General features: G+C 37.5%; 2 protein-coding genes across 7 annotated transcripts in view; both read right to left on the bottom strand.

Moving 5' to 3' along the window:
- The window catches only part of LOC135685216 (rotatin), a 30193-nt gene extending 27687 nt beyond the window's left edge, over window positions 1-2506 (bottom strand). The window contains exon 1 of the mRNA XM_065201067.2: window positions 1-2506. Within this exon, the coding sequence (XP_065057139.2) occupies window positions 1-49 (49 nt within the window). The 5' untranslated portion in view covers window positions 50-2506.
- A 155-nt stretch (window positions 2507-2661) lies between these two features.
- LOC135685226 (uncharacterized) lies at window positions 2662-26237 on the bottom strand. Of its 6 annotated transcripts, none has more exons than XM_065201090.2 (2): window positions 26079-26237; window positions 2662-5264 (listed from the first exon to the last, which is right to left on the bottom strand). In XM_065201090.2, the coding sequence occupies exon 2, from the start codon at window positions 5196-5198 to the stop codon at window positions 2781-2783; it is 2418 nt and encodes an 805-aa protein (XP_065057162.2). In that variant the 5' UTR covers window positions 5199-5264; window positions 26079-26237; the 3' UTR covers window positions 2662-2780. The 6 variants fall into 6 exon arrangements, with proteins under 6 accessions (XP_065057162.2, XP_065057171.2, XP_088966910.1 ...); XM_065201099.2 differs by having other exon boundaries at window positions 19470-26222; XM_089110784.1 differs by lacking the exon at window positions 26079-26237 and adding an exon at window positions 17754-19447.
- Window positions 26238-27499: the final 1262 nt, after the last annotated feature.

Below are 27499 nucleotides of genomic sequence, written 5' to 3'. Positions count from 1 at the left end.
CTGTTTTTCTGACGATTTCTCTTAGGTCAATGCCTCCTTGTTCTGCCATTTTCGTCAAAGCCTAAATTACTTGGAAATATTCCATCTTGAACAATGTTTTTATCGTGCCTTGGCATTGGCACACAATTTTTCAACTTTCGACAACTAACAACAACATCTTCGAAACCTGGCGCCACAACTTGAAACGCATGCGCATGAAACAGTAAGCAAGGATCATGAGGTCAAGATCTCAGAACTGGCTGAGACCATGTTGAGACCATATTATGCAGTGCCTTTCATTCATAAAATTTCTTAAATAGCTCACTCCAATCAGAGATTTCCTTATTAAGAATAATGATTCTCCAGCTTTCGCAGAGAAATAGTCCGTCCATTTTTAAAAAATTGCTTATAAGAAAACAACCCTCAAAATAGCAAAATTAAGAACTTCTTACAAGCGTTGGGAATTGGGATGCCCTTTGGTCTTAAGAACGGTAAGACTAAATTTGGCGAAATAATAAAAACATTCCGAAGCTTTTGTTGACGTAAATTAAATACAGACGAAGACGATAGTAGATGAAAATTGGTGTTTGGAGTGAAAAATGAACGGAAGATTGGATGTTCTTTTCAAGCCTTCTCAATATATATCGATATCTATTTTATAAGAAAACGGGTACTTTAGAACACGGATATTAAAAATACGAATGCTTTATATCAGAAATAGACAAGGTCTCTAAAAGCCTTTTCTTCAAGCGAGCCAAAGGCTATCTAGATCAACAACATACAAACAACAGCGACAGTCGTCTTATAATGACAGAATTAATGATAAAACTTCAATTCTCGATTTTGGAGCAGCTACAATGTACCTTTTATAAACCTAAATAAAACTTAGACTGACCAGAACGTAATAAATTCAATATATTTTGCACTTCAAGGAAGTTAACAAAGAACGGTGATAATTACAAAAATAAAAGCTAATTTTCTATATTTATGCAACAAAGAATTGTGATAAAATCTTCTTCAAAATTACTATACGCATCAATAAAAAGCAATGCAGAAAGAAAATTCATGTAGTTTTAATTTAATATCTGGCATTGTTTCAAGTCAAGTTTATTTATATCAGCATTAATTGAAGAGTGTGAAATTCGTACTTGATTCTTCAAACGGCAAAGTTGCGTTAAAAGTTAAGTTTAGGATTCCAAAAGCTTAATTGTTTTCCATTTGCATAAATTACCTTTTTAAATATAATTCCATTTGTTCATGGGCCACAAAAATTCCCCTCCCGGGCCGGCTGGGTGTAGTTTGTCCACTCCTGCGTCATATGATTAAGAATTGAGAACATAAAAATAACATTTTAACACATTTTTTCAACAACTAGAACATTTCAAGAATTAAGCATTTTGGAAGTTCTTATTAAAAATGTGTAATTGTGTATAGTGTTATTTCACGATTAGCTTCCCTCTCGATTTCGAATACTCGAGCCCTCAATCTAGAACTGAGTATTGAATAAACCCATCCTTTTCAACATAATTGTCTTCAAGCATATGTTGTCAGACTTTGAAACAAATAGGTAGTTGACTACAACCTTTTTACAATATTTTGTGCATTAGACCACTTTAAACCAAGCTTCTTATAATTTCATGTTTTTATGACTTTTTACCCGGCTCATTTTTTCTCCACCTTTTATGGGCACCAGTCCTGTTGTTTGGTGATCGAATTTTGCTTCTCAAATAAGTTATCCCCCCCTTCAAAATTAGAGAAAGTTTACAACTATCCAGAATTCATTCCAATTAACATCTATGCCAAGGGAAACTATTTGGTGCTCAGCATCCTTATTAATGCAAAACGAGTCTAATTTGCCCTGCTTTCACGAAGAGGTTCTCAATTTTATCAAATAACTACGCTTTCTAATCACTTGGTTACACGGGGTATCCATGTCAGATTCAATATACTGTATGTTTTGGGTTTGGTGTAAGTTTAGTTGCTGGGTCTAGGGTATATTATTTTAGGTAGTCTGGCCTTTTTGTATTCTGACTCTATAAATGCTATATTCATTGAAGCATTTGCATTAAGATATTGTAATCTTAGACTTATTTACCACCCATAGTACAATTTTTAGGAGGAAGGTACTATTGAGAACAATACAAGCAAAATTAATACGAGAAAACAAAGGATTTTCATAGTTGTCATAATTATTATAACACAACTTCCTGGTAGAGCAGCTGCTATGTAGATATTTCAATTCACTCTAGCTTCGTTAAATGTTGTACTAAAATGTAGATTCGGTTTTATATATGTATTTATGTAATTACCGCATTATATTTGTTTTTATTATTGGGTTTGTAAGCTGAACGGATATTGTGTTTAAAGAGTTTAAATTGAAATAAAATGGGGACGCAAGTCCTCCTTAGGGGACACGAGACCTGGGACACAAGTCTAAAGTTTCCCTTAAGAACATTATTAGCTACGGCTATGCAAATGGTTGATAACAATTAGCCAACATACAAATAGCAAACCATCTTGATTTTTCGCCTGGTAGTGTCACCTTTTCTAAAATAGCATCACCATTCTTTAAAGTCTATCTTCGAAAAGCAGAACAAGAATGGTTGTGAAGAGTGCTACTACCATTTCCTGACGGCAGCCATCATATGATCAGGTCGACTCTTAAAAAACAGCCAACATTCATTGAAATGATTTAACGATTTTGAGAAACTGATATAAGAAAACATGCTACAGTACCTACAGTAACAAACAATCACATACACCTAATTTATTCGTTATGATCGTCAAAAAGTTTGTAAAAGTTAGTCAATAGCAAAAGATTCTAGTTCCTTCAGCAATATATCTAATTTTTCCAATTCAACTTCCTTTTCATTCTGTTTCACTTCCGCGTGCTTACTGTCAATATCGTCTGAACCTATGTCTTTGTTATTCACAGATTCCATTTTTTTGGTCATCTTGCCAGACATAGAATGATCCACGTGACTTGCTTTGGAGTCTGCCAATAGCTCCTGGCTGGACTTCAAAAGTTTAGATCCCTTTACTGAAATATACCTCGTCTCAATTTTAAGCGAAAACTTTTCGTTACTTCTTTTAGAATTCATGCCATTTTGAAACGTACCATTGGTTTCTTTTATTGCCTGCTTCTCGACAAAAGCGTGTCCTCGTTCAATATTGCTTTGGTCAAGTGTCATATCTGGTGTTCTCGGACAGCTCGAAATGGGGACTTCGTTGCTAGGCTTTTGGCTCGAAGTATTTGATATCACCTGTGCTGCGCCTTTGTTATTTGTACTCTGAGGTGACAAAAATACCAAGATTTGGGGTGTTGTGACGATTTTCTGCTCTTTTTCAACGTCATCGTTGAAACTGGTGTCATGACTACCGTTTTCAAATTGCTTTTCTTGGTCACTTATTTCACTTTCAAACGATATGCCACGACTTCTTCCAGGATGGGAAAAATCACTATCCGATGTGTCATAACTTGACCACATATCCAAAGCCGGCATTTCGCCAGTAGATCTTTCCTGCTTTCCTAATTCAGATGTCGATCTTGCATAAATAGGAAGTTTCTTAGCCAATGCAGTCTTCTTTCTTCTTATTAGAGGCATCGAATTGCTTCTCTGGCTTGCATAAGCTGCACGAAATTCCGGCCCAAGTATGTTTTCTAGCTTCTTTGCATGTTCATCACTCAGCGGTTCAGTTACTTCGATCTTACCAGGCAATGACGGGCGCTTTTGTTCCGGTGCCTTCTTGTTTCTGTCTGATCGACGCAAGGTGCTCTTTCCTAATTTTATAAAATTTTCTAGAAGGCTTATCTTTTCATCACGAGTGTTGCTAATTTCATCAAGAGAAGGAGGTGAGATAATTAATGACGGTCCTGGTAACGTTTCACCCATTGTTCTGCTCCTGCTCTTTCGAGTTGCTATTAATGGGCTACCAGGGGTTGACTTTGATCTGATTCTGCCAGTCAACATAGAAGTAAGGGTAGGACATTCACGTGCTTTGTAATTTCGCTCTTTAGAAGTTATTGGGTCAAAACTTAGGCCCATCTTTACTGTAGTCTGCAGCGTTTTTGGTAGCTTTGATCGGAGAACTCTTTGTATATGAGACAAGGTTTCCTTATCAGGTGCCGTTTCATTCACATCTTCATACTCGCTCGCTTTCTTCCTCCGGAAAGTAAACCGGTCCTTAAAACTCCGTTTCTTCGGCGAGTGAAGTTCCTTTTCGCGCCTTTCCAGCAAACTAGTTCCCGTAGCATCCAAACTGGCTGATCTATGAGGCTGTTTACTGGTGTCATTGTTGCTCTCGGTGTCGCGGTTGTCATTGTCACTACTTGTCCAAGATTCCCTCTGCCAAGGATATTGAACAGCATCTGATTCCAAGGACCTTTCTTTTGTCATTGGCGATGAAAGGTTTGATAATACTTTCCGATTTGATTTAACGCTCTTTGTTGATTCCTTTACTTCGCTTGCACTCTCTCCATGCTTCTTCAACGGATAAAGCCTCTCGGAATTAGAACCGTGATATGACACACCGCGGCAAAGTACACTTAGCCTTATGACAGAGTCAACCGGTTTCTGTTGGAGCGATCGGAATTTTCGCAACTGTGGCTTATAATTTTCATATTCTGCGCGGTTGAGAGGGTATGACATGCGTCTGCGCCTTTCAGCGCGACCAAGCTTGCCTAAAACTGCAACAAAGTTATCATCATAACTTAGAACTGGAAGACTTCCAATATCTCTACTTGTTGTCGGCATTGAACAACCTCTTGGCTTTGAACTAGCTACTGACAACAAATATTTATCCTCTTCTTCAGATATATCTTCAACTTTTGCTGGCAAACCATCTCCTATACGTGGTAAGCTGTCAAACAATTTCGATTGTCTGTGCCAAAATTGCTCGATCTTGTGTTCCAAACAACTTGTATGCTGACTTGGAGTTGGCACTCCTAACGCAAGCAGCCCTGCAGGGATCAAACCTTTCTCTACAGCAGTCATGGTCTCTTTCATTTGAATAACAACACCACGATAACATACCGAGCTCACCTTCCTTGAAAGACTTCGCAAAAGTTTCACATTCGTTTTTGCTTTTGTTGTCCCAGGAATGAAGTTTTGCGGGCATGGTACGTTACCAAATGAATACGTATGCTTCTCTCTTGCTTTGTAATATTCATCCAAATCCGAAAGAAACTTGCTCTGCTTTCTATTTGGTTTTTCCTCCATTTTTTAAGTAGTCCAACTTTACCTTGTTCTACTTCAATGCATTTCTCTCCACTGGAAAACCAAAGCCTGAAACGATAGAAGGAACCCTTAACACCAGTTGTCAAAAAAGTGTCAAAGTCGATTGCGATGAAACAACACAGTGAATTTGAAAAATTTGGTAAGTATCTTAGGACTGTTCACCAAAGACCTCAAATCCTGGATCAAGGAGGTCTTCACAGAGAGGCTCATAACTTAACGATATATATTGCAAGTGGACTGTTGATGGATAATGAAACTGTATACTAATGACGGATTTTGCCACAAATCAAATTAAATTTATATCAATCTTCCGTTTATAGAAACCAGGAAATAGTGGCTTATGATAAATTAACAACCCACCATGCTTGTTTACAAATGAATGATTCACTTGAGAAAAATCATTTTAATGAATATTTAGATTTAAAATTTGAAGTTAAATGAATATGCTTTGATGAGGATTTACAAAAGGAAGTTATTCAATATCAAACGCTATCTATTGCACATTGAAAAGAGCATTAATCATAAGCAAACAATAGAGTGCTGAATAATATGAAACTTTGAAGTTCCTTAGTCAAGAATATTTTGTGTAAGATATGTGTGCTGAAAGACATCTGTACATTTTAACAAAAGCACTAACAATAGAAAGCTCTTCGGCCTTTCATTTTATTGTATTATATTGTATTGTATTGTATTGTATTGTATTGTATTGTATTGTATTGTATTGTATTGTATTGTATTGTATTGTATTGTATTGTATTGTATTGTATTGTATTGTATTGTATTGTATTGTATTGTATTGTATTGTATTGTATTGTATTGTATTGTATTGTATTGTATTGTATTGTAGATTATTTAATGTTAGTTTCTACAATAGTGAATATACACTAATCAAGACTAACATGAAGCAATTTCAAGGATTGCATAAGACAGTTCATTTACTGCAAAATGAGCATGCGCACTTGTTTTCAAGGAACCAAGTTTTGATCAAATTCTTAAATTGTCTAGTATTTTGTGCTGTCTTTATTGATTCCGGGAGTGAATTCCAGATTTTAGGCCCTTGAAAACTTAATGATCTGATACCATTATTGGTAGTTCTGGCTTTTGGAATCATCGCCCTACAATGCGAATGATGCAAGTTAATGTAAAAAGACATCGATTCTTTAAAATTCTTTTTGGAGATATGCAATCATGAAAGACATCGATCGGAATGATGGATCTATAATGAAAAGCTGTCACAAAATGTTTGATTTCCTCAAAGCCATTTTGCTTATGCTTATCTAACTTCAGCATTCAATTCAAGTGTCTTCAATTGCATTGGGTCATAGTAAATAGGGACATTGTGCAGGGAACATGAGTGTTAATTAAGAATTACATGGCACAAATGGGCTTCATTGATTGAAAAATCAAAAAAAATAGAAAAAGATTTATAAATTGCAAACAAAATGTATATAATCATTATTGCTGTTTTTATCACGTGTTAGATTAACTTTCATGCACTCATTTTACCTTGAATAAACGCTGTGAAATTTGCTTTGTAGATGGATTAAATTAGTTGTGAATAAATTGATAATAATAATAACAATAATTATGATAATAATAATAATAATAATAATAATAATAATTTAGTGCTATGAAAAGAAGGGCCCTCTTGCTCCACACCCCTGGCCCCTGGCAATAGACCAGGCTACAGTGGCGGTAGGTGCCACCTCAGGGCGGAGAAATTCAAATGGATATTTCCAGGTAGCTATTGGTCTGGTTACTTGGAAAAGTGATGGTGAACGGGGAATTGTTGGGGTTTAAGGGGTAAATACGGGGGTTAAAGTTCGTCATATTAGCATATTAGCTCTGCGGAGGAGCCACTGTTTTGTTTACGACTTCAGAGCATGGCAAGTGCTTGTTATCATAAAAAAGTAATCTAGAGGGAGTCTTTTAGAGCCCCTTTATTAAATTCCGACATATTGCTACAATTAGAGTCGTCACGTGACCAATTTTTACCCCTTACCATATTTGGAAAATGAGCCTTTTCTAACAGAATACCTGAAATTTTTTTGTTTAATACTCTTAAATGTTACAATAATGTACAAATCAGCAAGATTATTCTACAACCGAACTGTTGTTGATAGATACCCTGAATAACTTTGAGTTAATGACTGTTTTTAACTTTGTGGTTGCGAACGGTTGCGAAGACATGATAATTTAATAGGTCCGTTTGATTTCATGCGCATTTGGTTATTACGTGATGACTCCACATCTCCTTCAGATGCTGGGCAACTTTTTTCGCAATTCATCGCTTTGAAAATATTTGTACAAATAGTAACACAAATATGTAACGCAATAAACTCAAGAAATCACGGAAATACGTAGCAGAGCAAAAAGACCTGTGTGCATCATTACCAAGAAGGAATTGTTTTGCTCTAAGCGTCATTTTCAGTATTTAAGTTGTTATTTTCGCTCTGAAAATTGGATACTCTGTGTACCTTTAAAGTATTGAGGAGGTCCTGTTTTATTTATATTTTTAAACATGCAAGGCCTAAGCTGTATTGTTCATTACCCGAGCAAAGATTGTCTGTACAGTATTATTAAAGATTTGTCTGACATCAATAAAGATAAAATTGCAAAGGCTACTCGTTTACGACTTGGTGGCAAAAATCTCCACGAAGAACAATGCAGCTCCATTTCTGACGAGGTTGATCCAAATAAGCACGGAGTTCACTTAGAACCTTGTTATAAAAAATTTACAAAGATCCTATCCAATGAGAAATTCCTCGCAGAAACTAGCACTGAAGCTATTTAGCGTCCACAAACACTAAAGACTGCAGCTACTCAGAGACAAGATGTTTATCCCCAGATGTGTAATTTTTGCCAAAAGTACCGGGTAAAGAGGCAACAGAAACATCATGTACCGTACCAATAACGATCACGACGAAGCAGGCCGAACTAACGTAAAATAAGCTGCTGAAGCCAATATCGATCAGAACATTTATTATGAAATTAAAGATGTTGATCTCATAGCTAAAGAATTTTAATTCCATGAATTCTGCTACAAAGAGTTTACAAGGAAAAAGAAACGCTTTAACTCGGTATTCATCGAAAAAAGTTGTTGTACGCTCTCCATCCTCAGACATCGACATCTTGGTAATTTTATTAAGTATTATTAAAGAGCAAAGTCAAGTATATCTCGATTTTGGAGTTGGTTTGAATAGAAAAGGACTATTTTTGTCTGATATTGAGATGGAAGATGGTTTGAAGAAGTGCCTGATAGGCTTTCATGCATTCACAGGGAATGACTATGTGTCATCTTTTTTCCGCAAAGGGAAATCAGAATGTTGGAAGGTGGTCCAGAAGAACAACAGATTTGTTAACACATTTTCGCTACTTGGGCAGGTATGATAACTTGATGAGCAAATATTTGTTAACCTTGAAGAATATTTTTGCCATTTATATGGATACCGGCAAAAAAATGTCAATGATGTGAGGAAAAAAATATTTGACAAGAAGTATGTAAGGCAAAACAAAGCCATAGACATTTCACTCTTGCCTCCATGTCAATCATCACTGAGGCTACACATATTGCGATCAAACATCATTGCAAAGATTTGGAAGTCATCGGATGAAAGGTCCATAAATTTGCCAGATCTTTCTACTTTTGGCTGGAAAGGGAACCTGACTATAGACTGGCAACGACAAGCATTTCCAGACGAACTGACTAACTTGTTCCTGGATCTTGAAGAAGACGTGACCTTCAGAGATGATAAAGAAAGTGAAAATGAAACCTACAATGGATAAACAATGACAAATGCAGGTATCTTTGCCTTAACTTGCATCTTTTAACATTTAAGGGTATCAAACAAAATAATACGTGGTACAAAGAAAAGAACAAAGGTTTTCTGTTAAAAAAGCTCACCTTCCAAATATGGTAAGGGGTAAACATTGGTCACGTGACTACTCTTATTGTAGTAATATGTCGGAATTTAAAGAAGAAGCTCTAAAAGACTCCCTCTAGATCATTTTTTTATGATAACAAGCACTTGCCTAGCTCTGAAGTCGTAAACAAAACAGTGGCTCCTCCGCAGAGGTAATATGCTAATATGACGAACTTTAACCCCCGTATTTACCCCTTAAACCCCAACAATTTCCCGTTCACCATCACTTTTCCAAGTAACCAGACCCATAGCTACCTGAAAATATCCATTTGAATTTCTCCGCCCTGAGGTGGCACCTACCGCCACTGTAGCCCGGTCTACAAGGAGTAACCTCAGTCTCCTCAGAGTCGCGTCAGTGTATTGAGGTCAACTCTTTGTTCATCATGAATCAGTCATCGATGTCTCAAATATCCAGAGCTGGCAATAATTCTCAGTCTGAGTAAAGACTATTACAAAGCTGATATTAAACCACAAATCCTGTTCTCCCAACGTTAAAGGAAGCTTGATACTATTCTATGGTAGATCAATATTACAAAACAAACGACTGAAACTCTCTATGACGTTATCGTTAAGGCGTCTGAATAGTATGCTTTACAGAAAGTCCATAAATATACTAAAATGCGTGCGGTACAATATGATGCTTAATGACGTAATCGATATAAATAAAATGTTATCAAGTTTATTGACCTGATAACTGGCTATGCTCGAAACGACGTTATTTATTTTACAGAAAATCCCTCATCTACAGCTCAAATCGTTTCTAATACAAATTTTTCTAAATGCTGTCACAAAATTCAATACTCGTTGACTCTCAAAAGTTTTGTTAATTTCGATTTCAATAGTTTTAGGTTTCATTAGAAAAAGTTTTTAATTCATATCTTAGTGTCTGAGACTTTTAAATTGGTGACTTGACACCATTGAGGAATTTACATAGTTAGCGTCTCGAGTACTAAAGTTTCGAATTGATTTCTGAATGTCAGTACTCTTTTTATGGCAATTATCGAAGGACAATTTACTCTTGCAAATAGTCTACGACTTTTCCACCAGACCAAAAGGATTTTTACAGATTTCCTGATTAAACACTCGGATTTCTATCAAAGGTGTACAAAATTTCCATGGAGTGATTTACAGCAAGAAACATACAATGACAATGGGTGTTTATCCTTTCACATAAAACGTTATTCATGTAAAGGTAATCCAGTCGTATTAAGCCTAGTATTACAGGCAATCTGTTCTAGTAAGTAAGATGAATTAATGCAACAAAATCCCTTTGAAGAATGAAAAGACGTGAACGTCTCAGTGCGTTATTTTTCTCGTGCCCGTATAACTATTACTCACAAGAAATTAACGAGGAGTATCATTTTTCTGACAGGAAAGTTTTGTAAAGACTTTTACAAAGAATTCACTGGCAAAAAGTTAGTTATAACATCTTAAATTCTGTTTTCTATGTATTTATTTCTTGCTTGCCTTCTTCAAGACAATTTTCAGTGCATATTGGAGAGTCTTTAAGTACCTTTAAGTGAGACAGTTAAGTTGAAAATCATACCTGGACGTGCTGAATAAATGAACGATTATTCTCTCAGTTTAATTTACTTTAATATATGATTGATATGAATGGGCTTTTCTGTTCACAACACCGTCTCGAGTTTCGAAATAAATGCTGGTGAGAATGCACGTGTTCTGACGAAAGACATCAAACACAAAGACGAGGCACTAGGGCAGAGCATCACTAGGATGTAGAAGCACATCCGACGGGGGAGATGTAGGGTTGTGACACCCGCTAGTTTTACATGAGTGATGAGTGGTTGGTAAGACCCTCAGCTGGTCAGCAAAATTGTTATTTGGTTCACAGAAACAACCTGAATTAAGGTAGCATTGGATTGGAGGGAAATTGTCTTCACCTATGTCTTCGTTGGAAGCCTCACTCTTCATGAGGCTCGAACTCTACACTCCCTTCCCCCAGTCGTTGACAAACCGCTTTCATCATGCAGCCTCAGCACAGGACAATCACAGCAAAGACTGCAAGCTCCATGCGTTGTAAAATCCCATAGATGCCACAAATGCAACCACTAAGAAAAATTAAGCGCATTATCTTATACTGATGGTCATTAGGCGTCCTCCTTGACGCCATTCCGTATTTTTGAAGAACCTTCGTTTTACATTTTGACATTTTCAACAATATCAGACTCTTTGGGTAACTTTTTTCTAAGTTTCTAAGTTCTCTTAGAAATTGCCACAGTCTTTGAGCAGATAAAAAGCGCTGTTATTATGCTTTCTAGTACTTATTTCTCATGCTCAACAGATAAACAGATAGACAGTGTTTATATTCACTTGAGAAAATTTATCACTATTTACCAGTAGACCAGACGGAAAATGAGGTAGGGGTAACCTGGAGCCGAACTTTATTAGGTAATGTTTTTCCGATGTACAATTTTGTGCTGAATAAGAAAATCTTTGGTAAACTTACGGTACCCGCTGCGTTTACCATATATGGGCATTTTTCGAACCGGGGGTATGGTAATCAATTATCTCCCAAAAACATATTTCTTAAAGGTCGGTCTCGGCATTAAACATCATTTTATACCATTTTAAACATTGATTTGATCCCTTTTTGTTAATTCTACCAGGTAGCAGCAAGTTATAGGATTTTGGGGATTAAAATTGTGAAGATGGGGGTTACATCATGTGTTTGATTGCCTAAAATATCGCAAAAGGTACAAAAAGGATCGTACCTGCGCTTCATAAGAATTCTGCATTACTGTTACTAAATTCTTCATCCTCGCTTTTATCGCTGCTCTGTGCTCTCATTATTGCTCTCTTCTCCAGCCAAAATTTGCTCTACCTCTTCAGGGAAAGCAGCATCTATCCAGACTATTTTTCCGTCCGCAGACCATCCATTTTGCCCAATATCTGCAAAGTCAATATTCGCTTGTAGGCCGGACCTCTACACTTCTGCGATGTAGTTTGATCGCTGGCAATGCAAATGCAATAATTGTCGACATGGAGGCAGCAAAGACGAATCTTGAATCTTTCCTTTATTTTCATAAACATTCTTAGAGATTTCGTAACGAACTGCATTTACGTCTTTCTTTTTCTTTCCAAAAATGTTACAGATATCCTCCTCCAATTTTGAAAGCAGATCGTCATCAATACTCCACTCAGCTCCTAGTCGCGAAAAAACATGAACAAACCTGTTATTCTTTTAAAGGACTTGCCAACAGAGACTCTTTGACTTGCGAAAGAACAAAGAGACATTTCCTGTGGAGGAGTGGAAGCCAATCAGAGCCTTTTTGTGTTCATTGCTCATATCGATAGAACTTCCTAGCTGTAGAATCTTCCTAGGATTTCCTCTGCTATGATCACTTATTACCTTCTCGGGACTCTCTAAAAACACACTAAGAAACAATATATTGATATCAACATCCCCTGACAGTGAAGAACGAACAACCATAGATGCATCGGCATTCTCGGAAAGCGAGTGTACAGCTTGCAGTAACAATTTGGTGTCTGCTTCTTCTTGATTGCTGCTTAATTGCTCAGCAACAAAAAAATCCGAGGTTGTGATCTGGTAGCATAATTGATCCATCGAGAACATTATTCATCAGCACTGTAATTTCTGAAGCAATGTCTCTTTATTTGCAGTAAGCTCTTCCTTCACGTTTTCTATCAGCCATGTCTTATTTTCTCCGCTTTTTAGGAAATTGACAAAATCTTGAGGAAGTTTTGATTGGGGTGATTTTACAATGACTCTGTCAGCAATACAATACTTTTCATGCTCTGGATCTTTTGAAGATATTTGCCTGTATGTATCTACCACAATGTCAATACGATTGTAACCAACTGGGAGCATATCGAAAAGGCTCATTGCCAGGTCGTGGTAGGTATCAAAGAAACTAGGCATTGTACGTACCAAAGCCACGAGGTCTACAAGATATGTTGAAGTGGCTCTTTCAGGTAAGTCAACATCTTTGGGATCAGTAGAATCGCTATTGTGTATGCTAAATAGCCTTATATATTGAGCATGCAATATTGAGTAACTAGTGTTTCACAATAAAATGGTAGCTATGAAAAATGATGTAACCCTCGTCTTCACAATCTTAATCCCCCCCCCCCCCCAATTCATATAACTTGCTGCTATCTGGTAGAATTAGCGAAAAGGGATCAAATCGATGTTCAAAATGGCATAAAATGAAGTTTAACGCCGAGAACGACTTTTAAAAGTTATGCTTTTGCGAAATAATTGATTACCATACCCCCGGTTCGAAAAATGCCCATATATGGTGTCATATGCGTTTCGGTAACCTTATACATTTCGGTCCGGGTACACAAACGCATGACAATTTTGGCTATGCAAAAACGTACCCATGCATTTAAACAATAGGGTACCAAAACGAATAGTGGAATTTGGTCCGGGTACACAAATGCATGATAGTTTTGGTTACACATAAACGTACCCAAGCACTTGAACATAAGGGTACCAAAAATTGTAGAAATTAGCATGCAGAACGGTCCGGGTACACAAATGCATGACAATTTTGTTTAAACAAAAATGTACCCAAGCCTTTAAAAATTAGGGAACCGAAACGAACGGTAGAATTTGGCATGTGAACCTGTCTGGGTACAGTAATGTTCTGGTTCATATTTTTCAGAATGTGAAGAACAATCAAACTATTTTTAAAAAGGGGGTGCTATCAAAAAAATGTACAACATTAATGGCGACTCCAAAGTTTGCGTGATTGACAAGTGTGAAATTTTGAACTCGAAAAGCATTGTGTTCAATTTGTTACTCATAACGTGTCAAAACATCGCACTACGATGAAATCACAAGATTTGAAACACATTGCGTTTCACAATGTTACACTTCTGCATAGGGTACCGAAACGCATATTACACCCGTCTCCATAACGAATTGGTTGACATCTAGCTCTTTGTAATGGAACAACGAAGTTTGGTTTGTCGTTTGAAGATCCTTTTAAAAAATAAATAAAAGTCATATACAAAGAAACAGTTTTTCTTGGTAAGGAATTCTAATGAACACCCCCTTTCGAAGGGACGTTTATTAGAGGGAGGCGTTTAAAAGAAGAGGGAGTTCATTGGAGGATATACGGTATGTTATGACTTTTTTTGGGTGCTAAGCACATGTTTAGAACTGATCTTTCTAAGTCTTTTACGCCTTACAATCCTTAGAAAGAGCCCCGGCAGAGAAGCTCAGGACATGATACAGTCGCAAAAAAGTCATTTTGTATCATTTTAATACCTTCTCCAGTTACGTGGAGCATTTTTACATGAACAGTTGAAAGCTATTGAGAGTTTTTGTTTTTAAAAGGGAAATACTTTTATTTTTTGAATATGGTTGTTGCTACATTTATTTATCAGGGCTGCCCCCCCCCCCCACCCCCAAGCAAAAAGTTGTATCTCGGTCTTTGTAAACAGGTCAAGTGCTTGCGTTTACCTGATTCGCTTGGTGCGACCCGCAACTGGGTATATATTTACTTTTCTATCTTTTTGGCCTTAATTCCAGGTTTTTCATTTTGAAGACAGTCAAGCAAAAAGTTTTAGTTTGCTATAAAAGACGAAAAGCTTTTATCAAAGCCATTTTCAAATGATAAAAGAGAAAAATGGAATGCTAAATTAACATTTTGTTTAGAATATGTTGGAAGTTTACCATGTCATTTTGTTTGGATTGTGGCTAGCTGAATTTCTTAAAGGTTTTGCTTTCTTAGAAATGATCATGTCTCTTTGTTCTTATAGCATATTTGCTGTGTTGAAGCAGCTCTATGAGTTTCTCAACTGTTTGCAGCCCAAGAAAACCCCTACTCTGAAGCTTCTCAGAGAAAAATCATGTTAGCGACTTGCTCTGGGGTGTAGCTAGCGGGTCGTAAAGGATTGTGACAACCCCCCCCCCCCCCTCCAACTATTCTTCATGACGTGGTCGGTAAACCTTCAGTTGATTCAGAAAATCTAAAGTTAGTTGGTAAAATCGCTTAACTATGAAAAAAACCCTAAATTTTTGTTCATCTTTATCTATATCGGTGAATTGAGTGCAGTCAACGGGCTAGCAGGGGCTATAGCCCCCCCCCCCACTTTTTTGCAATAAAAGGTTTGACAATTTTTCGGAAAAATTACTCTAACGCAACTTTGCAAAGTTCACTCTAACGGATTCTAAGTAGTAGCGGTTACTCTTAACTGGGAACTCTAACGGATTCTAAGAATGAGAATCAGGTGAAAAAGTTTCTGAGACTTATGGGTTAATTTACTTCAAACACTAGAATTACCTCAAAGTATACAACAAGTATGGCTTCTAAACATAAGTGCTCGATCGGTTAATATTCATATTTGTATATAGTCTTAATTAAAAAATCCTTCTCAAATCCTTCTTAATGAACATCTGTATTTTGGTCTTTTCGTTTTTTTGATTTTAATTTTAATTTTGAATAATAAACTAGCAAGTATCCTGATTTCCCAAACCTAACCCTGTTACTTAAGTTCCATTTGCTTCGTTTAATATTCTTATTTTATCTAATCTTATTTTCTTAGCTGTTGTTGTTATGTTACTATTAACATAGTTTGTTTCATTTATATTGCAAATTGTTGTTAAATTGTGTAAAAAGCACTTGGCTCGATAGCTCTTCTGAGTTTTTTCCAAGTGTCCTAAGCTTACCTAATCAATATTAAATCGTATTATCAGTACATTGTTATTAAAAGTTTGAATTATCTATATGAAATGAAATGAAATGAAACAATTATTATGAAAATTTCCTTACAAAGTGATGTCAGTAGTAAGGGGCTGAAACTTTTGTATACAGCGTACACTCGTCACCAATTTCTGAAAATTTTTCAGCGCCCCCAAAACCAACTGCCCCTCCTTCAAATTTGCTCTGAATCTGTCTCTGTCTTGCAACCCTTTATCCCCTTAGTCTGGAAGTGAAGCAACACAATTGGACGTGCTGTCACTATTTCTATTCTGTGGTACTGTTTAGTCCGGCAATATCATCTGATGTTATTTACTAGACGATAAAATGTGGTCCACAGCGTCCCAATGAATAAGGCTATAACTTTTGGAATAAAGAACAGTAGAAGGATTAACTGCAAAAGCTGTAGTCGCGATAATCAACTTTTCAACTACATAATTTGCTTCTTGCAGCAAAGGACAATTCCATGCTATAGAATATGTCGCTATAACGGCACTTTTCGTTTCAAGGAGATAAGAGGTTTACCGAGGTTTTGTTAGCGTCTATGTAGCTACATTGCCGAACCACAATTCTTCTTTTTCCATTTTTATTTATCTGGTAGTAATTTTTGTTTACATTTCGAGTCGATTGAGCAGATCTGTCGCTTTAAATCGATAACAAAACAACTAAATGTCATCTGTTCAAGACAATAAACATCAAACGTACCCCATTTGGGTTATAACAAACTGCACAGACTGCGCTTTACCTACCTGTTCAATAACCTTTGCAGACAATACACACTGGACTTCAGCCATTTGAAACATCGATGCTGGCCATGTACAGTAACCTACCGTTACAGGAGCCTAAACAAATGCCTGTCTTAGATCAACAACCCCTGTGTTGGATCAGCAAGCCTATTGTTCTAAACTAAATTTACTTCCGTACGGGACCTCTCAAAAAATGCGACGAAGGCGTAGATTTTTGCAAGACTGACGCAAAATTCCGAAGAATATCAAATTGCCTGGTTTTCATTGAATTTCGCTTCAAGATAGACCACAAAATCTTCTATTCGATTCCGTTATAGCAGTGTGTTTTTTCTCCGAAGCAATGCATTTAGACAAAAGAAGGATTAAGAGCAGACGATTGTCGGCGTTTTCGAAGAGTCCAGTCAGGGGCGGAAAGTGTAGAAATGTGAAAGGGCAAGAGCCCACCCTCTCCCTCCTGAGAAAAATGAGAAAAATCTCGATTCTCGAGAAAAAGTTAAAAGATAAGACTAGAAAGAATGGCTGCCGACATGGCCTATCATCAACACTCCTAACTTAAAAGTAGAGCCCCTTAACTTTCAAGTTTGAGGTCTGTAGAGAGGCTAGGCAGACACCCCTTCGTCCTTTGACGGCTGACCCAAACCAGGGACGCCACAGAAAATTTTGGGATGGGAGAAGTCTCTAGACAAATTGGCAAGCGTAAATGGTTGTTTTTTCATCATTACCCTTGATTCCACAAACCGAGAATCATACATCAGCGCAAAACTGTGGTATAACCACCAGCCCCCACCCCTCCCCCTGCTTCGGCGTGCCTCCGAATATCTTTATCAGCGAAGTTGACATTATCACACCCGTACAAAGATGATCATTTTTGTCTGACTCCTATCTTAATTTTTTTCCAAATAAAACGAAGCCTTTGAGGACGTTTGTCCAGGCGGATGTTTGTCCAGGCGGACGTTTGTCAGGAGCTTGTGTGGGAGACAAGTCTAGATTCCTATTGTTTAAGGCTATTTGTTCTGGTAAATAGAAAAACCCGTTTATTGTCCGAACCAAAGAGAAAATTCCAAAGTTTCATCCTCATTTTTGTCAGGAGTCAAGACACTGGCCTCTACCCATAATAAGAACTCGATGAAATAATAAGGCATATGCATATGATGCAAATTTTTAAAGCCAACATACCTTAGAACAAATGGCGGATTAAGGTTAGTACTGCAGCATTAAGTCCATTCCTGAAATAGGCCCAGATGAAAACAGACAACAGCTTTCCTGAAGCTGAATATGCAAAATAGTAGGCCTCTTTGTGCTGTATTACAAGGCCCAATTTGGCCTCAATCGGTAGTGATAGTGAAAGACTACACCAATGATGAGAAGTGTTTTGGGGACTTGATGAGAAGTGTTTTGGGGAAAGGAGGCGCTGGGCTGAGATCTTATTGGCATTGATAGGTTTCTTCTTATGTCCAATTTTGCAAAAGACAAAAGGGTTTTCCTTACACGCAAGTGGGCGTGGTTTTCAAAGCAGTTTCTAGGGTTGGTTCAAAGCACTGAATAGGGAGAGGTAATCACCCTTTCCCTATTCTGTGCTCCAAGTCCCGTCTATTCTACAACCCTGCCTATTTGTCTTTTTCTACCCGAGTTATCTTCTTTCTCTGGCTTCTTGTTACAAATTCGAGATTTTATAAAAATTTTCCTCCTGGGATAGGTAAACCTCATCCAAAAACCTTAGTTTGCACACCTAGGCTTTTAGAGTTAAACAGAAATTTTACAACAACATTTGAAAATGGCTTTGAAAAAAGCAAACATTTTACGACATACTAACAGCTTTTTCGTCTGACACTCCTCAAAGCATAAAACGTCAGAATGGGTTCCGAAAAAACACGATGGAAAAATATATACCCAGTTGTGGATCGAAATAGGCCAATCAGAAAAACGCAAGCACAAGACCGGTATAGTTGACAACAACATTTCGTCAAAAAATCTGGGCATAAGAAAACTAAGGAATAAATATTTTTACTTCTATATCTCTGCAAACCAAGTTGTGAGCTCTAGTTATCTCAATTCCAGTGTAAGAAAAAATAACAAAATTTTGAGGCAATATATGGTTCACGGCGCACTGTATTAACGTCGAATTTACTTGATGCACATTAATGATTCTGACACTTCGATTCTGACAGTAGATTTCTAAGCTGACTGCTCATCTTTCCATTGCAATAGACAACGTTACATGGCAGAGATCAGGGGCGCCTACCCTGGAGGGGCTGCAGGGGCAGCTGCCCCTCCTGCCCTCTTTCAGGAAGGGCAAAGGGGGCAAGCAGTTCCCCTAAATATGTTGTGATTATTATTTTTTACTTTTTACATTCTCAATAATTCTGCAGTCATAGAGTATTGAGACTAAGCGGACAATCAAAGTTTTAGAACCAGCCCATTTATAATTGCCATGACTTCTGTAAAACCAAACATTTCGAATAATGATAAGGCTATTTAATACCCAATTCCGTGGATAATTTTCTCGACACTATGCCTATGCGTAGAGTCTTTGATTGCAAAAAACCTAATTGTATGGGCGGCACAGATGCATGCAAATATGTTATTTTGTATCACCCGCCCTCACAATACGTAGTGAAAAAATGCTCCAACACTGCCCCTCCTGCCTTAATCTCATGCAGGCGCCCCTGGCAGAGATCAACATGTATTGGTTTACTGATTGGGCCAAGGAGAACCTCTCAGCACGTGTGGAAAGGCTTTAGGTCTAAATGCTAAACTGCCTTTGTTTTACATACTTTGTTTTACTGTTTTACAGCTAAATTTGCTTCAACTGAAGCCAAATTTTCAAACCGAGGCTAACAAGCAAAAACAGAAGAATAGTTAAAGCCCTAAGACTTTGCTGTTATGACATACCTGCCAACGATGAAATTCTTGTGTCCCATTGAAAAAGGTTGCAAGCATGGTTGTCTACCGCCTATTCTGTGGAGCAAACGTTTACATTCCACTGTTTAACATGAGATCCTTGAGTTTTTTGCTCCTTGGTACTTAGCCTGCGCGCAGGCTTTTTGGTACTGCGATCTCGCTAGTTTACGATAAGTTTAATTTTGTCTTGAATGGCTAAAAACATCTTGTAAACAATCCACTGCAAATGCTTCGCTTTGTTTTCATACTCAAGAGAGAAAGGACTCAATAGGCGGTTTGTTTTCCTATTTCACAATTTGTATATGCAAACAAAATTTGGTCACTGATAGGTAGATCTAAGGCCAACAGGATTTCAAGTACGGCTTAAAATATTTGAGATAGGCTGCCATAATGCGCTTGACATGTATCTGGCGAGGAAACAGTGGGGAACGAACAAAGGCGTTTCGATTTAAGGTGCCATGGGTTCTTTTCTAATATTTGAATAAACAGAACAAGCCTCCAGAGGCGATTAGCAGCGCCTAAAATTATGGATTTATCAATAGAGAATGAAATCTTTTCTATTCTCATCGGTCACAACATCCAGCTCTAAGTCTAAAGTCGATTAATTCAGAAAAATAAATTAATTCAGAGAAAGTTAATCCAAAGTTTAGAAAGAGCGATTTCTCAAGAAATTTCAAATATCGACCCATGCTCTGTCCATAGGCATAAGAGACATAAGGACTGGGAGGGGCTTTAACCGGCTTTTCAACAGGATCAATCCCTGCAAGCACAGGCCCGTAGACACTAGGGGACAGGGAGGGCAATGCCCCTCCCAATAATTTGCAAAAATTGTGTTTGAAGATCTTATCAGCGAAGCTTGATCTGACATTATTTCGTAAGGAAGCTATAGAAAAAGCTTTTTTATCCTTGCCCCCACCCCCAATCCAGTTTAGCTGTCGACAGGCCACGGCAAGCATGATTGCTAGAAAATCTCTTTTGCTGAAAGCGCTGTCGTGTCGTCTACATAGTGTAGAAGATTTCATAGTATGCTATATGGCCCCTTTTAATTCCGCTATTTCGTTCCACCTTCAATTTTTGCGGCACAAAAAACTTATTTTGTAGAAGACTATCTTAATTTTGTTCGGTTTGTAATGCTAGGGAGATGCCAAAAGGGCCTATAGCAAACCCCTCACAGGGAAAAGGAAAGAAGAGAGGAGGATGGGTTCAGTTCATTTTTGCTTTAAGGAGACATGTCATAAGAATTTGTAAAGCGTATTTTACCATAAAGCCCAATAACTTTGGCTTCATAAAGCATAAATTCATAAAATTCATAAAGGCAAAACTGGCACTAAACTACATCTTTAAACAACGGTGAAAAAAAGCTATTAAAAAGCAAAAATGACAACAATGATGTGTTTTGAAATTTAAACTTTTTAATTGATTACTTTTGTTTTTCTTTTACCAAGATTTGACTCCTTCCTCCGGAATAGAGGCAAAACATGAAAAAATGAAATAAATCTTTTATAATGTGTTTAGAGGATTGCAACAGGTAGAGACAAAGTTTAGAATTTTTGGGATGCTTGGAAGTAAACAACAAAGGGGGGTTCTTTTAGATAAAGATAATCTTGAATTTATAAAAAAATAACATAACAGCAGTGGTTTGTCGATTTTTATATCGATTTGGGTTTCTTGTAAATAAATGATCCTTACAAAGTTTGCATCATCGTTTTTGATAGAAGACTGTTGACACACCCTTGTTAAGCCCTTATAACCTATAACATCTGTCTCCTAACATTCAAAGAACTCCAAATTCTAGTCAGAGCCCGCGCCCCGCCTGGGCCAAGGGGGCCACTAGCCCAAATTCTTCGACACATTAAAGATTTTAGTCAGCCCAAATTTTTATCTAGATAAACCTGCAAATCACAACAACTGGGGCTGGGGCAAATGTGCAGTTACTTTACATTGCTGGCCCCTCCAGCTTAGAATCGGTGGCTCCAAGGATAGTGGAATAGTCACTATTCCAGTATCTTTGGTGGCGCTGGGCCTGCTTTACTCTCCCCTTTCCTCTTCCATTCTCCTTCGCAATTCCTTCCCCCATTCTTCATCCTTTGACTTCTGAGGCTCTGGCACCCAGGGTAGGCCTGCTTGTGTAACGAAAACTTGTATCAGACAAGCAAGTACTAGTTCTGCCATGAACAAGCATTTCATTCTTTTAGCACAAAAGGAAATGACTTGGAGGTAAGATTCACTATTTTTGCCTAGATTTTCTTTGAATTTATTTTATTTGCTTTATCTCAACTCTTCTGGCAGTTAGAAATAGAATCAAATCAAATTGAAAATGCTGTCTAGAGCAATAGATTTGTTTTGCTCAGTGTTTTATATCATCATCAGAAAGTTTTCTTTCAAGAGCGAGGTCATCAAAATGTTTCCCAGAGGAAAGCCAGTGGACCCCAAATTCTCTATAAAACACCATTACCTCACAGTTTTGTTATTTGATTAGTGAAGTGAGAAAGTGAAAGACTATCACCATTAAGCAGCTCTAACTTTTTACAGGGCTTTCTACATCGGTAAAGGCTAAAGTCCTTCTACATCACCCAAGAAAAGATGGAACCGACGTCCCTGTCTAAACAAAATTTCTTCTGGCATATTATCATTTGAATCTTTCTTGGATTAGCCTTTAAAAGCAACGCCAAAATGAGACATGATCTTGTTTCAGAAATTGTTGCCTTGCCCCCACCCCTCAAGGGAACTACAGCCGTGACGCCCCTGCTATGGTCACACAAGTTCACACAATCGTATGAAACGTTTGGTTGAGATTGATTTAGCAAATCGACTGCATTTAGACAACACTGGATGATAATGGTTCAAATGAAAGGTAGAAATAGTTTTATCGCCGAAAGTCCGGTTTTAAAATACGCTTTATTAAGTAAAAAATGGACCATTGATAAATGTGGGGTATTTATAAGACCATCAATAAAATTGATTATGATGTATGGAACAGCTTAAGTTTATACAAAGTTGTTAATCGAGAAAGCATCCATGACGCCGCGGGACTACATCTAAACATTTGTACCTTGGCTTCTCGTTACCCAAGAAAACAAAAAGCTCTAAATACCAAACAAGCCTTTTCAAGCTCAACAACACAAATACACTCATTTTTTCATAAGGAACAAAGGTCGATGTTGAGTACTCCAGTTTCTTAATGTTCTGGAATTTTCAATACTCATTGTTTCTTAAGAGTTTCTTAATTATGATGCCGTGAATGATGTAATGAAATGTTCGTGATCTTTTTTATCACGTCAAGAGATTCGCTTCCGTTCTGATGCTGTATTTAGATGTGGAAAGTATATTTTTACCCTATCCCTTGTGTCTTAAGTTCTAGGCAAACAGGGCAATCATGTTCTTGGATTTTACAAAATTTTGCTGTTCTCAATTTTATCAAGATTTAATAGTTTCTTAATTTTTTTGCTTCGAGTACTGAAGTTTCTTTATTTTTCCTGACTATCCAGTACTCGTTTCTTATAGCCAGTTTCTTGTAAAAGAATGAGTGTATGTATCAATCAACTGGGCCAGAAGCGACATAACAGTCAAATGAAAAAAACCTATATATGAAAACCTAGTTACTTTTAACATAGTGCCGTAGCACCTGGAGTGCCACGGGGGTGGGGGGAGGCTAAAATATTTGTCCCTAAGCCTAACTTAGGGGATGGCAAAAAATAACAGTCCAAGATGCAATAAAAATGCTCATTTTTAAAAATGGTTTGGTAGGGGTTGTAAGTAAACATGTAGTATTTCATAAGCATCATCAATGTCGTATTTCATTCTTATGTCATGTACACTTTCCTATTTACTCCAGCCTATCATTGCAACACTTAACTTTGAATTACAACCATCCGACATTTATTCAAGGTATACAAGATATACAAGTTGCCAGACAGAATGAGTATTGTATTGGGAATAGAAGGTATAAGAAACAATGGGCGGCACCTTAACTTCTAGGCATTTACTTTGTGACATAGTATCACTTGGTCCCACTGCAATGTCATTTAAAAAAAACTTGGCCCATCCGATTGAAAAAAGGGTATTTTGAGAATCCAAATGGAATTTTTGCCAACGAATTTACAGACATTCTTCTTTTGATTTAGCTTTTTTTGAGTTAGCTAAGACATTCTTATAAGATTTTGACAGACTTTGTTACGTATGCATTAAGTCAGGGGCGGCGCCAGCCCCAAAATAGTAGCTGATAAAGGGGTCTGGGTGAGAAACCGGTGCAATACCGTACGAGATATCACCCTCGTTATTGATAACCAAGTTAAACAACTTTGAACCCCCAATAGAAGAGTTAAATTTCATAGGCAAAGGTTTACACACATAAAAACTAATAACATAAAAGCTAATTTCAGAGTGTTATTTTTAAGCTAGCACAATGGTTTTAAACTTAGTAACGAGGCTTCCTTTGTCAATTTTATCTGCCATATCTCGATCGATGCTAATTTGAACATGGTTTTCCAACCTTTTGCCTGATATTAAGGCTAAAAGGTGATGTAGCTGTAACAGGTGGGACAGCAACTATACTATCCTTACAGCTTAAAAAAGTTTGGGTACAAGTTTTAAAGTTTATTGTTGCCAAAAACCTTAAACAAGGAAGGAAGGCAAAGATCACACTCTAAAAACCAACTGTTTAGCACGGTATACCCTGGGTGCCAGAGCCTCAGTTTCCTCTTCCAGTCTCCTTCGCAATTCCTTCCCCCGTTCTTCATCCTTTGACTCTCTGAGGCTCTGGCACCCAGGGTAAGCACGATAAAGCTGTGTTTTAAAGGTCATCTTCATTTTGATTCCTCACTATTTACGGAACTAAAGATCCAACACACCATAATCTATGTCAGCTAAGATCTGAAAAGGACCGTAACTGATGAAAAAAGAAAAAGAAAATGAAATGAAAATCAAAATGAAAAAAGGTCCAATTTCAGAGAAGAAAACTCACACCCCCTTATGTTTTTAATCCAGTTTTGGAAAAATTAGAAAGTATATCTTTAAAAAATGTGTGGTGGACATGTCCACCCCAGTCCACCCCGTGGCGCCGCCCTTGCGTTAAGTATTCGTTAGGACACTGAGACCCCGTTTACACGAGACCGGTTCCAAAAAGATCCGTATTCATTTGAGTTCACTCCCTCCTGATCACACGAGACGGTCTCTAAAAAAGTTCACTTATGCTTTCTGTTCACACGAGACCTGAACACAAGATCGTTTGTGAAAGAAAGCTCAAAACACTCGAGTCGAAGGCCCCTATTACCGTGACAACAAAAGTGAAAAGGCGCCAAATTCGCTTCACTTTCGCTTTATTTCTAAAGTTACTCCACCAGGTTTCTGTTCTCCAAAAGCCTCGTCCAGAAATTTCTTCTCTTAAATTTGTTTTCAATTATCAGCTTGTGCAAAACGATCATGTCGTTTGCAGCTCTGTTCTGCTAACGCAACCAACTTGTTTTGTCGACTTCGATGAACCTTTAATCATTAGGGTTGCGAACAAGAAACTACTACTGACTGCTGCAGAGTGTGCACATAAAACTGACATCAAATTCAACGTTATTTTGAACGATTTTTCCATTATTAGAGCGTACTTGTTTCTTGGCGATTGTCACGATGGTGCGTAAAAAGGGCACCAAAGCGAACAAACGAAAATGCTTCCTCTTGCTATAGCCTCCGTCGCTGGAGAATTCACCCTCGTTACGGTAGCGTACACAAAAAGATCCAGTTTCGAGTGTTTACACGAGACTAAGTGAGACCGGCTCCAAATAAGTACGCTTTCGTAGGTGAACTCAAATGAGTACGGCTAGGTGATCTCAAATTAGTACGGTTAGGCAGGTCTCGTGCAAACATAACGCCTAAGTGAACTCAAATGGATACGGATCTTTTTCGAACCGGTCTCGTGTAAACTGGGTCTGAAAAACAGCCAACGCGCTGTGTATTGATAATGTCACTGTCAGTCTCGAATTCATATCCCATTTGTCCCACTCTGTCACGAGTAATCTGATGTTTCCATTCTGATTCTTTCTCTACTAGATAATCTTTTTTCTGAAGTGCAAATTATCGGAAAAACGGCCTAAATGTTGCGCCTTTTTGTAAGAAACAACAACCTTGCTATTTTACAGTGCAATGATGATTCAAGTAAAGATTTTTTGTCCAGAATAATTGCCGTAGCCCTGACTTCAACAGCCTGATAATAAAGTGACCTAGTGTACAACTTCCCTCTAACTGAAGAGATTATATAAAGGTCCAATTGACATATGTCATTAGATTGCTTTTTATAGGCCTTTACATGATGGTTTCACTTTTACTCAATGGCTGAGTATTTAACTGAGTTAAATCACGAAAAACACAATACTTTACAATATAATGCGACTAAAAATAATACATAAACAAACAAACAATCCGCTTTCATTTTTCGGTTGCACATGTTGAAGCCACAGAATCGGAACCAACCCTTAAGGCTAAAGTTCGAAGTATTTTTCACGTTAAGTCGACCTTAAGGCAAAAAAGATACTTCTTTTTATCGAATATCTGCTAAGAAATAAATGGAGTTGTATGTTAACAAGAAACATATAAAACATGTCAGAGACTTACCGCCTGAGGAACTTCAAAATGCTACGGTCATCTTCGCAGCGTTAGGAGTGTGAATGAAAATTGAGTAGAATTGGCAATTGTTTGCATCTTTTAGGAATATTTGTGGTATGAAAGTAATCGGCTCGTTGACGCAAAATAAAGAGGTGGTAACGAGGTAAATATGTAACATCATGTAGTTAGGGCCATGGAGGTTAATCTCATTCATGCATGGTCAATGTTTTTGTTGACCATAACGAGGACAACTCGTAACACGAATTTCTTCGTGATAGGACATGGCTCTTTGAAAGTTTTGGTAAATCCTGTCAGTGTGCTTTTCAATAGCAAATAAGATCAACGGAATTACCGTTCGATGCAATGAAGGGCTAAGTCAGTACAAAATGACGTAAGCCCAAAAAAATTATCTTAGACCAAAACAAAATGTATGGCTGCTCTAGCAGACCCTGAATGCAGAAAAGAGTTTTCAGGTAGAGCAACAATTTTTGTAAAATGTCGAAGATCCGAAGTTATTTGAAATGAAATGAAGTCACAGACCAGATACAGTTTACTCTAGTTGCAGAAACTAAAAGTAGACCCAATTCAAAAAATATTTTTGGTCTGATGTTGGCACCCTGTCAATGACCCCTTACTGTAACAATCTTGCATTACTGCAAATGTAATCGATAAAAAGTTAACTATAGAAGAAGTTAGCATTTTTGAGGTCTTCGTCTCTCATCTACAGAAGGGAAATCGCGTTTTTTTTGGTACCTAGGCCACGCCACGTTCAAAGTAAGGAGAATTCGCCAATGTGGGCCCTCTTCTGATTATTCATAGTTCATGAAAGATTATTTAGTATAACTTGAAACAAATCAACACTTATACTGAAGCAAGCTTTATAATAAGGACACTTGAAACAAGGTATTTTCAAGTATAAATGGGTATATTTTGTGACCGATGGAAGCTTTTGGCATGTTTTCTGTAAGGTTAATACCACATCCTAATGTTTTGCTAGGTATCTCTAGAGCCAAAGACCGAGATACAACTTTTTTTTGGAGGGGCCAGCCCTGATAAATCAGTGTAACTTTTTCGGTGAATTTACAAACTTGGCAGCAAATGAAGGTTGTCTCGCTCACTTTGCTGGCAAATGAGGTCTTCGCACCTTCCTAGAGTGAAAAAGCTAGTAATCGCACAGCTTACATCCTATTAATTTAAGATTAAAGAACAAATTAAGAAAAATCCAGTCTCAGATTTTGGAAAAATCAGGAACAGTCAGCATGAATTAAATTTACTGGTTCTTATAAAAAATAGAATGTACAGTGTCACTTTTTGCAGGTTTGAGTGGGCGTGTCCCTTTGCCTGGTCGTGTCCTTCGCCCACATTTTCTCTCAGCAAATGTCTTTGACAACTTCATGATCAGTCGCGTATCCAAAACTGATTTGAAGGAG

The sequence above is a fragment of the Rhopilema esculentum genome, chromosome 10, assembly GCF_057945365.1.
Source record: "Rhopilema esculentum isolate cy_ngs chromosome 10, ASM5794536v1, whole genome shotgun sequence".
Lineage (NCBI taxonomy): Eukaryota > Metazoa > Cnidaria > Scyphozoa > Rhizostomeae > Rhizostomatidae > Rhopilema > Rhopilema esculentum.
This window is presented reverse-complemented; position numbering and strand designations above follow the sequence as displayed.

Coding starts and splice junctions, on each gene's coding strand:
- LOC135685226 (XM_065201090.2), bottom strand. CDS start 5,198: ATGGAGGAAAAACCAAATAGAAAGCAGAGCAAGTTTCTTTCGGATTTG.